Source organism: Mchenga conophoros, linkage group LG23 (genome assembly GCF_057382185.1).
Source record: "Mchenga conophoros isolate Kocher_MC1m ecotype Shallow Benthic linkage group LG23, M_conophoros_male_GT1.1, whole genome shotgun sequence".
NCBI classification, from domain to species: domain Eukaryota; kingdom Metazoa; phylum Chordata; class Actinopteri; order Cichliformes; family Cichlidae; genus Mchenga; species Mchenga conophoros.
In genome coordinates, this window is record NC_140547.1 from 3,867,535 (window position 1) to 3,880,497 (window position 12,963).

At 42.3% G+C, this 12,963-nt stretch overlaps 1 protein-coding gene across 2 annotated transcripts; it reads right to left on the reverse strand.

Moving 5' to 3' along the window:
* Positions 1-405: 405 nt before the first annotated feature.
* Positions 406-12,958, reverse strand: ankrd24 (ankyrin repeat domain 24). Of its 2 annotated transcripts, XM_085264327.1 has the most exons (23): positions 12,797-12,958; positions 12,496-12,564; positions 10,649-10,779; positions 10,123-10,211; positions 9,972-10,036; positions 9,784-9,841; positions 9,540-9,610; positions 9,354-9,460; positions 8,449-8,621; positions 7,791-7,813; positions 7,428-7,520; positions 6,954-7,073; positions 6,708-6,827; positions 6,452-6,581; positions 6,109-6,287; positions 5,309-5,472; positions 4,060-4,838; positions 3,641-3,957; positions 2,749-2,982; positions 2,110-2,286; positions 1,865-2,026; positions 1,514-1,579; positions 406-801 (listed from the first exon to the last, which is right to left on the reverse strand). In XM_085264327.1, the coding sequence occupies exons 2-23, from the start codon at positions 12,529-12,531 to the stop codon at positions 733-735; spliced, it is 3,363 nt and encodes a 1,120-aa protein (XP_085120453.1). In that variant the 5' UTR covers positions 12,532-12,564; positions 12,797-12,958; the 3' UTR covers positions 406-732. The 2 variants fall into 2 exon arrangements, with proteins under 2 accessions (XP_085120453.1, XP_085120454.1); XM_085264328.1 differs by lacking the exons at positions 7,428-7,520; positions 12,496-12,564; positions 12,797-12,958 and adding an exon at positions 11,045-11,857.
* Positions 12,959-12,963: the final 5 nt, after the last annotated feature.

Below are 12,963 nucleotides of genomic sequence, written 5' to 3' on the forward strand. Positions count from 1 at the left end.
AATGCAGTACAACTGTTTGTGAGTAAGGAAGCAGCTGAAAGTTGTTTACACCGTGTTTTTATCCTCACAAAGTATAAATGGTTGTATGCACGTATTTCAGGCATATTAGTTGGTTCAAATATTGTGTCTCTAGCTTCCTTAATGTATGTGTATAGCTGCTGCAGAGGGTCATGGATCAGGATGGCCAGAACAGCATGCTGGCTTACATACTGTAAAATAAGGACCCTTAGTGTTTTAAATACGCATTTGACATATTACTATGCATTTTTCTCGCACACTCCATAGTATAGTTACTGGAATGGATCCTATATTTGTGTGCTAATGTATCGGGTCCACAGTTAAGCCCAGAGTCAGTCAACCGACACTCTTTGATGGATCACTTTAAAAAGAACACAGTGAACCGCAGAGAATTTATCTTCTTTTTTTAATTAAAACTATTATATAAAAAAAAAACAAATCAATGCATCTGGTATCGTCTAAATATTCACTCTGTCACATTCACATTCTGCTTTCATAAACTCCTCACATACTACACAATAAAGGCACTCCATGTTCCATTTTTCTATCGGTTGTTTGGGTTACTACATTACAAGCATGCAGCTATACCTGACCACAGATCAGTTGTATTTGGCTTTATACTGGGTACTGGTCCCACAGGCTGCTGTGATAGAGCTGCTATGCTGCCCTGTAGAGGGGACTGGAGCTGAGAGAAACTTGCAGATGCTCTAAATTTCATTGCCCCTCGTGTGTCATCTTCAGGATCTGGAGTAGCAAATGCTGCACCTCTTCATCCATGCGACCCTGTTGACAGACGATGATGCCATCTTGAAATGAAAGGTAACCGATACTGCAAATAGCAGTCCAAGATACTTGTATTTCCAGAAAAACAATGTCACCAACTAAACATTACAATAACTGTCCCATTTTAAGAGAGGCATCAAGAAGACAATTCCTACCTGCTAAAAGCATTAAAGGTAAGCAACTATGCAGCCAGCTCAACAACATAGAACAATAAATTATAGCTAGCACGCCAAAAGGTAATAACAAATGAACAATGAACTGAACACTAAAAATCACTGTGATCTAGATAAATCAACTGAAAAATACAGGCGGCAGCCAGTGGTACCCCTCAGGCTCCTATTAGATATACCTTTGGTATCAATTTGACATTGACCTTGAGGTCAAGGTCACTGAGATCTAAATTTGTCCGAGATTTATAGTAGATACACCTTTGTATCAGTTTGAAACTCCTATGTTGCATCATTCTGGAGTTATCACACTCATAAACGTGTGTGTTAGCGTTGCCTGCCTGGCAGGATGACTACAGTACTCTGTCTTTTACAGCTGAGGGTTAAAAAGTCAGAACAACAGGGTCAACAATGTGTACGCACCTGATGTAATTATACAAAGACTGCTGTTGTGTGATCCAAAGTAGACACAGACACACAAACAAATCCTCAACAAATTTCCATTTCAGTCCTAATTGTTGTGCATATGAGTGCACTGAACTGACCTGCACAGCTGCCAGTAAGTGTGAGCGGTATACAGTCACCACTTTTTTGTGCTTTCTCTCCCAATCCTGCAAAAAAAGGACAATATCATTATCATATTACAGTACAAATCTGTCTACAACCCAGTCAGGCCTTTCCAGTCATCAAGTGTAGATCTTTTAACTGTTCCCAGAATTAGATCCAAGTGCACTAAAAGCTGACTTCAGTTATTGTGGTTGTGTTCATTTGAATAAGCTCCCTGCTGGCCTCAGATCAATTATATCTATCCAAACATTTAGAATGAAAAACCACTCAAAACCTTTTTATTCGTCCAGACTTATGAGTACATTTTCACTTTGAATCTAATAGATCACCTGGAGCTGTTGAGTGAGGATGGCAATCCTATTCTGCAGAGCCATTTGCTGTCCAGGGTTACCATGATGGGTTGATGAGGAGGAAGAGGTGATTCCGAGAGGAGGCGAGAGAGCCCCCAGGGCCTCTTTCAGTCGGAACACCTCCTTTGACAGCTCTGTTATCTGCACACATATTGAACACATCACTTTTCACAACCTTGTTCTTCAAGAGCAGCCGTGAACTTCATGAACAGCTAGCATCTCACCTTGCGGTCCTTCTCTTTCACGAGGCTCTGCGATTCCTGGATGTCTTTGTGGAGTTCCTGGATATGGGTTGACTGGGCTTGTAGTTCAGCAAGTTGTTTTTGAACTGTGGCGAGCTGCGACTCTGCGACCTGCCGCTCACTCTTGTTAAAGAGTGCCTCCCTTTGTACCTGGAATACCTGCAGTAGACAAATAATACCAACAGTCTCATCCTGCCTCTTAATAATAAAAAAAATCTCTGCATTTAGCCGTTTAGTTTATTATTTAAATGCAACAGCAGATGTGAAGGAAAATTCAATTTGGAGTGTCCCTAAAATGAGATTAGATGTACTTTATTTATCCCACATTTGGGAAGTTAATTTTTTTACAGCAATTAAAATCAATTAAATGCAAAAATATATAATAAAAACTTAAATTAGTAGGATAGCTGTATTGCTTTCTGCTGTTTTGTTATATTTTGAATTGGTAGTGCACAAGCAAATTTAGTACATGACTCAGATGGGTCATTGCAGCAAAAAGTACAGAAGTAATGGAGTAGGATAATGTAAAGGCAGGCAGGAGGGCATCAAGGCCCACAGCTACTGCTGCTGTTGCAAAACAATAACATCTGAGGTCTCACATAATATCATAGACACACAGACCTCAGTGCAGGTCTTCTCGTGTTTACGAGTAAGATCGTTGAAACGGGCCGTGACGGCGTTGATCTCAGCCTGCAAAGAGAGCCGAAGGGCCTCGTGATCCTCCTTAGAAATCAGACCCTGTTCTGCAGCCTTCTGGGATTTCAGCTCTCTCAGTTCCATCTCCTTCTCACTCAGAGCATCCCGAGCTGCTGCTGCACCGCTCTCACTTTCCTGCAGGGCGTGCTGGAGCTCTGCCTGTGAGACGAGCCAGGATTAACTGAAGAGTTTTATTCCGTCTGACCATGTGTGCATTTAAAACAAACTTCTAAAATTTGGAAATTCAATATCAGTATTATTATTATTATTATCATATGCCATTTAATAATGTGCAAGATGGCAAGGTTCATTAACAAGGGATCTGTTTGCTTAAGAGTTGTGGTTGAATAAAATTAAAAGCAGAAGGAGAAGTCAACTAAAAGCACATGTGCATAGCTCTTACTTCTCTCCATACCTCAATAAACAATTTAAAGAAACTGCAAATGCCCATTTTGTAATTCGTTGTATTTAATATTAAAGATTTTTCAGGAAAAAATGGAGGCATCATTCAGGCCCTGAAGTTTCATGCTTCAGATAAAATGTATTAATTTTCACTGCAGGCAGATTCACTCACAATTAGCTTTTTACAGAACAATTACAGCAACTTATTACTGTATATTGTGCACGTGAGTTAAGGTGATGAAAAAATGTGAACCTGTCCTTTAAAAGTGGAGGAAATGGTTTTCCTTCCATTTATCAACAAGCTTCTTCTGCTGAGTCTATATTTAACATATTTAAGAAGAGCCCGGCCTTATCAGCTACTTTTGATCACTGACCTTTTGAGCTGTTATTATCATATTTGTACATTTCTGCTGACCTTGACTTTCTCATGCTCCTCTTTGGGAATGGCATCCTGCATGGCCTGCAGTTTAGTCTCCAGTGAGGCAGCCTGCTCCTCAGCATGGCCCCGAAGGGTTTTTTCTTCCTGGAGCTCTTGCAGTGTCTGAGCAAGTTGTTCTGACACCGCCGACAGCGCCTCTTTATGTTTCGCAAGTGGCACCGTGTCCTTCAGCTGCAGGGCGTCCTGTGCCCGGCTCTCTCGCTCGGCGCACAGACAATCCAGAGCCTGAGCTGCTTCCTGCCTCGCTACTTCAAGTTCTTCTCTCACTGCTGCTAAGGTGCGTCTGGAGTGCTCTGATTGGACAGAGGCACAAATAATAACACATGAACTCAACCTGTGAACTAAATACAATGGTTTTCTACTCATGCAAAATGACACTGCATTATCAGTTGTACCTGATATGACTGAGGGCTCTGAACTCTCTGAATGCTCTTCCTCCTCTTCTTCATCTTCCTCTTCTCCGTGTGGTGGAGGTCTGAGTCTCTCCAGCTCCAGGAGGGCATCGTTGAGCCTTCTAGCCACATCCGCCCTCTCCCTTGCCAGCTGCTCACACTGGAGTCCCAGATTCACCTGCACCTCCTCCAGCTCCGAGCGGGGCACACATTTCCTCAGTTCTCCCTCTAGCTCGTGCAAACGCTCCTGAAGGCGATGGACCTGATCTCCATCTCCTGCTCCGCCTCTAACTTTTTCTGATAACCTGCTCTCTGCCAGGGCTGCCTCCAACTTAGCAACGTTGTCACGTAGGCACTTCACTGTTTCTGTATCTTCTATTTTGTCTTCTTTCTCCTCTTCCTCTTTTGTAGACTCCTTCTGGGCCAGAGCAGCCTGGAGTTCCTTTACTTTCTCTGTCAGCTGTTTGATTATGTCACTGTCCGAATTGCTCTGACCCCCAGCCTCACCCGTTCTTTTAGAAAGCTCCTCCTCCAACTCTGTCACCCTGGCTCTCAGCTGCTCTGCCTCCTGGCTCAGGCCCTCCTCTGAAGCGCCAGCACCTGCTGCAGCAATATCCCCTATACCACACTCCACAGAAAGCACCCCGACACGCATCTGCTCCTTTAGCTCCTCCAGCTCAGATTTGGAAGAGGCCAACTGCTCCTCCAGCTCACGCAGCTTCTCCTTCAGAGCTTCTGTATTCTCTGAATCTGCAGCTCCTCCCTGAGAGCGCTCATCATCACTGCAAAACAACAGAGACTTGAAGTGAAATTAAGAAAACATGCTATATTCATATGAGTCAGACGTTTAGTTATTACAGAAAACAACACAAGGTGATGTCCTCAAAAAACAAAAAACAAAAAAACCCAACGTAAATTCTAATCAATTATAAATATTTAGCCTTTATGAAAACAAGTGACATACAGCTTATTGTTAAACAAACAAGGGTGTAAATGAGTGACTGCTTCAGAATTAGATAACACTTTCTCAGTGTATTATTGAAGTGTTTTGTTGCTTAGCTGCAACACAGATGAGGTTTTATATTTTTTCAAAGAAAAATAATACACATGATGCAACAGCAGTCATGAAACCTTATGTCACGAGGACTCAATTTGTAAACAAGCACATTTTAGAATGAAGGCCAGAGCCAGTGAACGGGAACTCTTCCTGTGATTCTAGTTTGAAGTGGTAGTATTTCAAATAAATTCTTACTGCTGCTCTTCCACACTTGAAGCCTCTGCTGAAGCCTGGGCCTGAGAGAAGCGCTCCTGAAGGGTTTCATACTCTTTTCTCAGGGTTTCATACTGAACGAGAGGGACAAAGTCCGAACTGGAGGTCTGCATGTCTGTGTCATCCTTCTCGAACATCTCCAACATCTGTACACAACAGAGGTGAAACTATAGCAGCTTATTAAAAACTCAGTTAGCTTCAATATGTGAGCCCAACAGAATGTGCACAGAAAATTCAGGTAGTGTCGTTAGAGTACCACGTTTTTGTGACAGTGTGAGCACATGAGCATATACTGCCAGTTCAATTCAATTTTACTTCAGTTTATTTAAGTCTTTATTGACTTTTCATGTTTCCAGTGGGGAATGAACAATCACACTATAACAGAATGCTTCATAAAACCATCAGCACTAATAAGCTCTGATTAACTTCAACTAGCATGAACCGGTCAGCATAGAACGCCTGCAAAATGCCTCCATGTCTACATCTGATGTTGCTGTGTTCTATTTATACCTAAATGAACTAACTGCCTGGGTACATTAGTGCACCAAAGTGAAGCATCCCAAAGTTTAAGTGGTCATGACTAATGCTTGAATGAAGGACACTCAGCAACTCTTGAAACAGAATCTTCATCTCTTGCCAGGAAACCAATTAATACTCTTTTGACTACCAATTTATCTTTGTTAATGAGCCAACATAATGAAGGCATGAAAATGGTGTCTGTGCATGTGTGAGAGTAGGTACTTATGCATTAGCTGTGTATTTATGCATTTATGCTGCCTGACCTGAACTTTCAGAACAAGTTCAGCATTCTGGGAAGTAAGTTCCTCTATTTGTTTATGCAGCTCAGCAACAGCTCCTGGGTCTGCAGGGGCAGGAGAGGGGCTGACTGAGTCAATGTCCGTTTGAGAAGAGGCCTCATCCTGAGCAGGGGAGGCTCTGGAGCGCTTGGAGAGCAGCTTTTCTAGAGCGAAAGTTAAAAAGAAACAAAGACAAAAATAAATCAGCATGACTCCCTGACATGAAAGATGTAAGAATACCCAAGTGGCACAGCAATGACACCGGCATGAAGTGCATGCACGCTCTGTGCTAGGGACGGGAACGGTCACAAATATTTGGATCGCATACCTGGGAAGTCCAGCATTTCATCCAGGTCCTCAGAGTCACTCGCCCCAATACCATGGACTGCTTTCAGTTCCTCAAGCAGTTTGTCCCTCTCTGCCTCTGCCTCCTCCAGACGTTTCTTTAGTTGGGAAAGCTAGTGAGCAAACACACATAATATTGGCCACTGCAGTTGCATTCAGAAAGTACAATTTCAATCACTCATGGTTTAAACAAAATAAGGGAATGCACGCAAGGCATTAAGGAGACTCTTGTTCAGTACCTCCTCCAAGGCAGAGAGGGCACTCTGCTGCTGCTGCTCCAAGGCTTTGATCTTCTGGAGCAGACGGCCTCTCTCCAGTCGCAGCCGCCGAATCTCCTCAAACACCTCCTCGTCTTCAGCCTAAAACAAAACAAGCAAAAAACAACCCAACACAAAATAATTAAACCAACAATAGTCTGCCTTTTATGTTAAGATAAAGGAAGAAACCCTTAAAAGCCAAATAAGAGCCAACATTACAGTGCTAACCTGGGGTGACTGCTGGGTTTCTTGAGGCTGGGGAGAGGGAGGTGGGGACTGGGACTGATGGGGCTCTGGAGAGTGGGCAGGAGGAGCTGAACTCTGGGACTTTTGGGAAGGTGGCACACCCTGCATTTTTGAGATCAGAAAAAAAATAATCAAGAGAATCACATCACACAGATCAATAAACAATCCAGTTAATGTCTTGAGAAGCAATGTTGTAGCTTAGAGATTTCACCAAAGAAATGATGGTACAATTAGTATAAACAGGGACACCTGCCAATTCTTTCAGAGTGCCAAGTGGAGCTGTAAACTAAAAATTCATTCACATCTTTTTATTTCCTACAGTCAATCAAAAGAAAATCTCAGGTGTAACATTTCTCAACTATTAAACTAATATCACTTCATGTTTAGGGTACAGGAGATACTGACAACACTGAACAGAGAAATGTTTCGTGCCCACTAACATGTTTCTTACAGTACCTGAAGAGGAGACCGAGGTGGTGGAGGAGCTTTCCGTTTGCGGGGGGTAGTCCCCCCTTGCACTGATGAAGCGGCTGAGGGGGTTTGAGAAGGCTGCATTGAGGTGAGAGGGTGATAACAAGCAAGCAAAGATCAAACTCAACTTAAAAAACAAACAAAAGGGAAAAAATGGAGAAAATCAAGATGAGACAAAAGGTCGCCAACTAAAGAGAAAGAAAGCCAACACAAAGAAAGCAGCACAAAAAAAACAAAACGAAAAAAACAATGACCTCATATTGGAAAACATGCACAATATGATTGCCAAAGTGAGCCATGATCTCATTTATGGAAGGAGTGATGCAGCACAAGAATATGCAACATTACCTCCTCCCCTGCGCCCTCAGAGACTATGTATGCATAGGGAAAGAAACATTAAAGCACTTAAACCTCACTTGCACAGAGACTCAGAAAACAGCTAGAAAAACATGCAGACAATGCCCTGAAATCCCTTTCTAATATGCAGTTTACATGGGTGCCATTCATGTATTATGCAGTAAATCTATGAAAATCTCTCAAATTATTATGAACCGATGTGGTCAGGCATCATGTGCACACCAAATTACCTCCTTCATCTTCTCAAAAAAAGTCAAACATCTGTTTTCCATGTAACCTATCAGCAAAGTCTTTGTTGAGAGATAAAAGCGGAAGCAGCCTTTTTCATTTTTATGCCCCACTTTACAATCACGCCCAGCTGTCCTTCTGATCCACTTCCCTCTATTACAGTTGTTTTCCAAGGAGGCCAATGAGAATGTCTGGATCTGGAACATCACAGCAACTCAAACCATACTCTGGGTCTGATTATCTCTGGAAAGTCACTGTGTACCATGTGTTACAGTGGGGATCAGAGTAGCTGTGTTTTCACCATTCCCAAACATTCAGTAATTTGATTGATTATCTGAGCTGCACTACTGAGACAGGTCTTTTGAGATCTTAGAACAAAAGCAAATGCAAACACTACTGAAAGAAAACTTGGGCCTCATACCTGAAGGTACTCCATCCTGCAGCATCTCAATGATACGTTGGTTGCCTGTGGTTACGCTGTAGTCGGTAGCTTTGTGTCCGAGGCCGTCGACCAGCTGTGTGTTGGCCCCACCTCTCAGCAGAGCCTCTACAGTCTCAACGCTGTCACTCTCACAGGCCAGCATCAACGCAGACCTGTGACCCCACACAATATATAATTACAAGGCAATAAAAAAAATACTTACGATGAGGAATGCAATACAAAAAGAAACTACAGAAGTATTAGAGAATGTTTATTTCTTTCCAGGCCTTCACTTACATATTGTGCAGAGTTATCTCGTTTGGCATGTCAATCATTGCAAAATAAAATATGCTAAAAAAAGGCGCAATGTTTCATTTTGTTCAAAGTTTCCAGTTATAAAAGTCAGGATGTGTTTTGAAAAACAAAAAACAAACACACTGCAGGATACTCAATATGAAGCAGAAAATACTGCAGTTTTTCATTTTATGTCAAATTTGTGTCTTTTCCCTTGTTAATTTTAACCCGAGGACTGTTCTCTAGTAATCCTCTCCAAGGGGCCATCTAAAGCCAACCCGAAAGCTGTTGCCCCAGCTGGAGATCCTGACCTGCATCCCTCCAAATCTCTCGACTACTGGAGTAATTCTATGGGAATCCTTTCTGCAGACCCAGACTGCTGTGGGAGTAATCCTGAAGAGATTTTATTTTTGTTCTAGCTTAGCTAGAGGGTTCTAGTGGTTTCATGACACTTTCTAGTGATGTGAAATTCCAACCTGTTTGACACTTCAGTCATTGCATCTATAATGATTTCAAGAAACAGGAAATGAAGGCCCAAGCAGTCATACCCTGCCTCACCAAGCCATGCAAGGAAAACAATATTTGGGATACTATCAATAACAGTTCACTACCTTCCTTGATTATCTTGTATGTTTGCATTTGCACCTCGACCCAATAGAAAGACACACAGTTCCACTCTACTCATCTGGGCTGCCAATATCAGAGGGGTGGCCCCGTCCTGAAAAAAATAAATAAAAATAAAATTTATTTTGGGTCAGCAAAAACAGCAAACCAAACAGCTAAATTGTCAAACTTACAGTGTCCTGGGCATCCAGATTGGCTTTAAAGTCCCACAGGGTCTCAGTGCAGGACATGCAACCACTGACCGCTGTGAGTATAACCAGCGTTCAGGCAATTAAAAGTTTGCATATAGTGCGTTTTGCAATGACATGATTAAATTCAACTGAATTTCTAAACAGAACGATCAATAAAATCTTGTTATAAGCAAACTGTTATGGAATTAAATAAACTGGTGTAATAATTTTATGCTGTAACAGCGACCTGCAAGATGGAGCGGTGTCCTTCCAATGCTGTCCGTGCAGTCTACCGCCATTCGTTCCTGTTAGAGGAAACAAGCACGCATCATTGGTAACCGGATAAATATTTAAAATAATGGCCATTATTTTTATTAATGATTTCAATAATTAATTGATTAGCTATGGTGTCATTGTTGGGTTTTTTTTTTTTACCTGTAACAGCCTCTTTAAGCACTCAGACTGGCCATTTTTGGCTGCAAGATGAAGGGCGCTGAAGCCTGGAGTCAGACAGTTACATGTATTTTATAAACAGCCCAGTGGCTTACAGGATACAACTATGTTTCTGTTTAATAAAATCCCTCACCAGCCCCATCGGTGACGCTGATGTCTGCACCATGAGAGATGATAACCTCCAGACAATCTAGCCGGCCTCGGGATACAGAGAGGTGAAGCCTGTCAGGAGAAACAGGACATGCCACCACATCTTACAGGTGAGAGGATAAAAATAAAAATGGCTTTTATTTCTGCATTTCTATTGCAAAATGTCACAATTAGTGATCCTTCTCATCAGTTAAGTTTCAGCTCAAGATTCTAGTTACTTTTATTTACACTTGTGGTCATAGATTGACATTCCCTAATTATGGACATGAATGTGATTGTAATTTAAGTTTTTTAATGATTTCTTTGGACAGTTTTTTTTCCAGAGTTTTTGTCTAAGGTGCACTTTTTGGTAACTGTTGGTAAGTTTCTGGCACAGGTCTAGCTGATATTTGACCACTCTTCTTGGCATAAATGGTAGAGTTCATTTGAACTGGTTGGCTTCCTGGTACTACCTGGATACAAATTTTCAACAGGGTTGAAGGCACAGCAGACTTAGGCACTCAACTTACGCCGACTTGCCCTCAGCATCCAGCTTGGTAGGACAGAGACCTTTTTTGACAATGAGAGCTGAGACTTTATCGGGTTCATTCTGCTCCACAGCCTGCAAGAGCCTTTCATCACTCTTACTCCAGTCCTGACTCTGAGGGGGCCAAAACAGAGAACAGGTCACCACGAAAACTGATACCGTACCACTTCTCTTACCATTCAACACAACAGTTGACTGAGAAATATGGAGCAGTTAGAATGGGCAACAACTAGTGATAATGATCCAGTAAAGAAAAGAAAAACACAGTAAAGACAACAGAGCACAACAATTTTATAGTTTATGCAAAATAACTTAAATACAGAAATATTATAAACTACGGAGGCAAAAAAAATCACTTATATTTCTATGTGATACCTACTGGCAGCGGTAGTAGGCTGAAACAAGGACAGAACCTCTTCATCAGGCTATAAACAGGCTGTTGAGGATCCATGCTGCTAACAGGGTGTCACACACAACTAAATACAGCTACAGTATACGAAGCCACCGCAGTGTTTCCTATCAGACAATACACACTGCCACCTGGCTTCATAACAATACAAACACACTCCAAATGATCGAGAGAAAAAATCAGCTACCCCTAAGTTTCTTTAAGCTACCCTTTAGAGGTCAGAGCAAAAACACAGCAAAGCTCTACCTACCAGAGAATTTATGCTCTTGTGAAATCATACCTCCAGTGAAAACGAAGGACTGTCACACATAAACTGTGACGCACTTACACATAACACAGCTATTTTCTGTCCTCCCTCTCCGCATTTAAAACAGCATCCTTTCGTCCTGCTCCAGCTGCTAGCAGAGTCGTAACAGTCTATCCACTGCACCACACACACTCTCCCTCCTTTCCTCACTGCCCTCCTTTCTCTAACCTAACATTTTCTCTTGTGCCTTCCTCTCTATAGCCACCTCATTTCTTTTCTTCATTAGTTTTTTTTTTTTTTGCCAGGTCTTCCAACAGTACCCCTTGGCGTCAGCGTCACAGATCTGTGCCTCTGCAGCTTCAGAGTAGGGCCTGTGCGATGTGAGGACTCAGCAAAAACAGGAAAAGGGAGCTGGACAAGCTGCACGCTGCTCTGCAGGTTTGGGACGTCATTTATAGGGAACGGGAGAAAAGCAAGACACAAACACAAATAGGTACAAACCACAAAAACAGGACAGCCCGAACTAGCAATTTTACCTATCTGGCCTCTTGGAGTGTTAAGTTATAGTCCACACAGTCTCACCTAAAGAGGTAACCTTCATTGCCACTAAGTCAGGGTGATACAGCACAAAGAAAAGCCTATAATTGTTCTAAAAGCATCACCACCATGAAAATGCTAACACAAGTAGGTCTAGTTAGATAAACCAGCAACTTTCAGTGCAGCCTATCAGTTTGAATACACCACACTGCATCATGTAGAGGATTGCTATAATTCTCTGTTGGTTCTTATTTAAAAAGTAAAGTTAACATTTTAAACAGCTTTCATGTGAAAAGGGATGACAGCAGGATAATAGGAGCTATTTGTGTGTGCATGTGTGTGTGTGCAGGTACATGTGAATAATTGAGGGCTACCTGAGATCTCTGGTTACAGCTGCAGTCTGGAGACAGTCCTGCCTTCCTGCTGCTCAGTGACACCAAATCCCACTGCCCCCCATTACACATACACACAGAAAGCAACCTGGGACTGTATAAATGACTACATAACACAGTCCAGTTCAACACCTTAACATTCATTTAAAAACCAAATAACTTGAAGCAGCATATCAGACAGGTGTGCTCCTTTAAAACATACCCACCTGTAAAACTCAAGATGCCACACAACAGATGGCTCTTACCTCAATCTTTTTAAATTTTGCTTTCAGGCTTTTCATAACGGTTGGACAGCCTTTGTCTAAACAGGTGCACTGCAAGGTAAGAATAAAAAAGAACTAAAGTTAAAATGCTAGTGTAATTCTCAGTGGGTCTTAAGGAGGGTTTGATTCATTTACCCATTACTCAGCTCTCAACAGTGGACCAGCCACAGGGTTAGTACTAAAATTTGGGGAGTACATAGGGAATGCACCACCAGGCTAGCATCAACACTAACGCAGTTCATGCAGACACACAATTACACAGCTGGAGAAACGTGCAGCCTACCCGTGGACGACCGTCTAGCTCCAGGTGAGGGTTTCATCTGTCCCACGAGCTCCTCGCGGCAAAATACTGAAGTCACTGCTGCCTGGCGGACAGCAAGAATGCGCCCGCCCTAATCGTAAATTAACCAATCAGCACTGCAGGAAACGCCGGATCAGCGTTTGATTGGA

Excerpts from the sequence above, each read along its gene's own strand:
- ankrd24 (XM_085264327.1), bottom strand. The coding sequence starts at position 12,531 with ATGAAAAGCCTGAAAGCAAAATTTAAAAAGATTGAG. Across the intron at positions 10,780-12,495 it reads CAAAATTTAAAAAGATTGAG|AGTCAGGACTGGAGTAAGAG; the intron begins GTAAGAGCCATC and ends TGGCCCCCTCAG. Across the intron at positions 10,037-10,122 it reads CAGCGTCACCGATGGGGCTG|GCTTCAGCGCCCTTCATCTT; the intron begins GTGAGGGATTTT and ends GTCTGACTCCAG.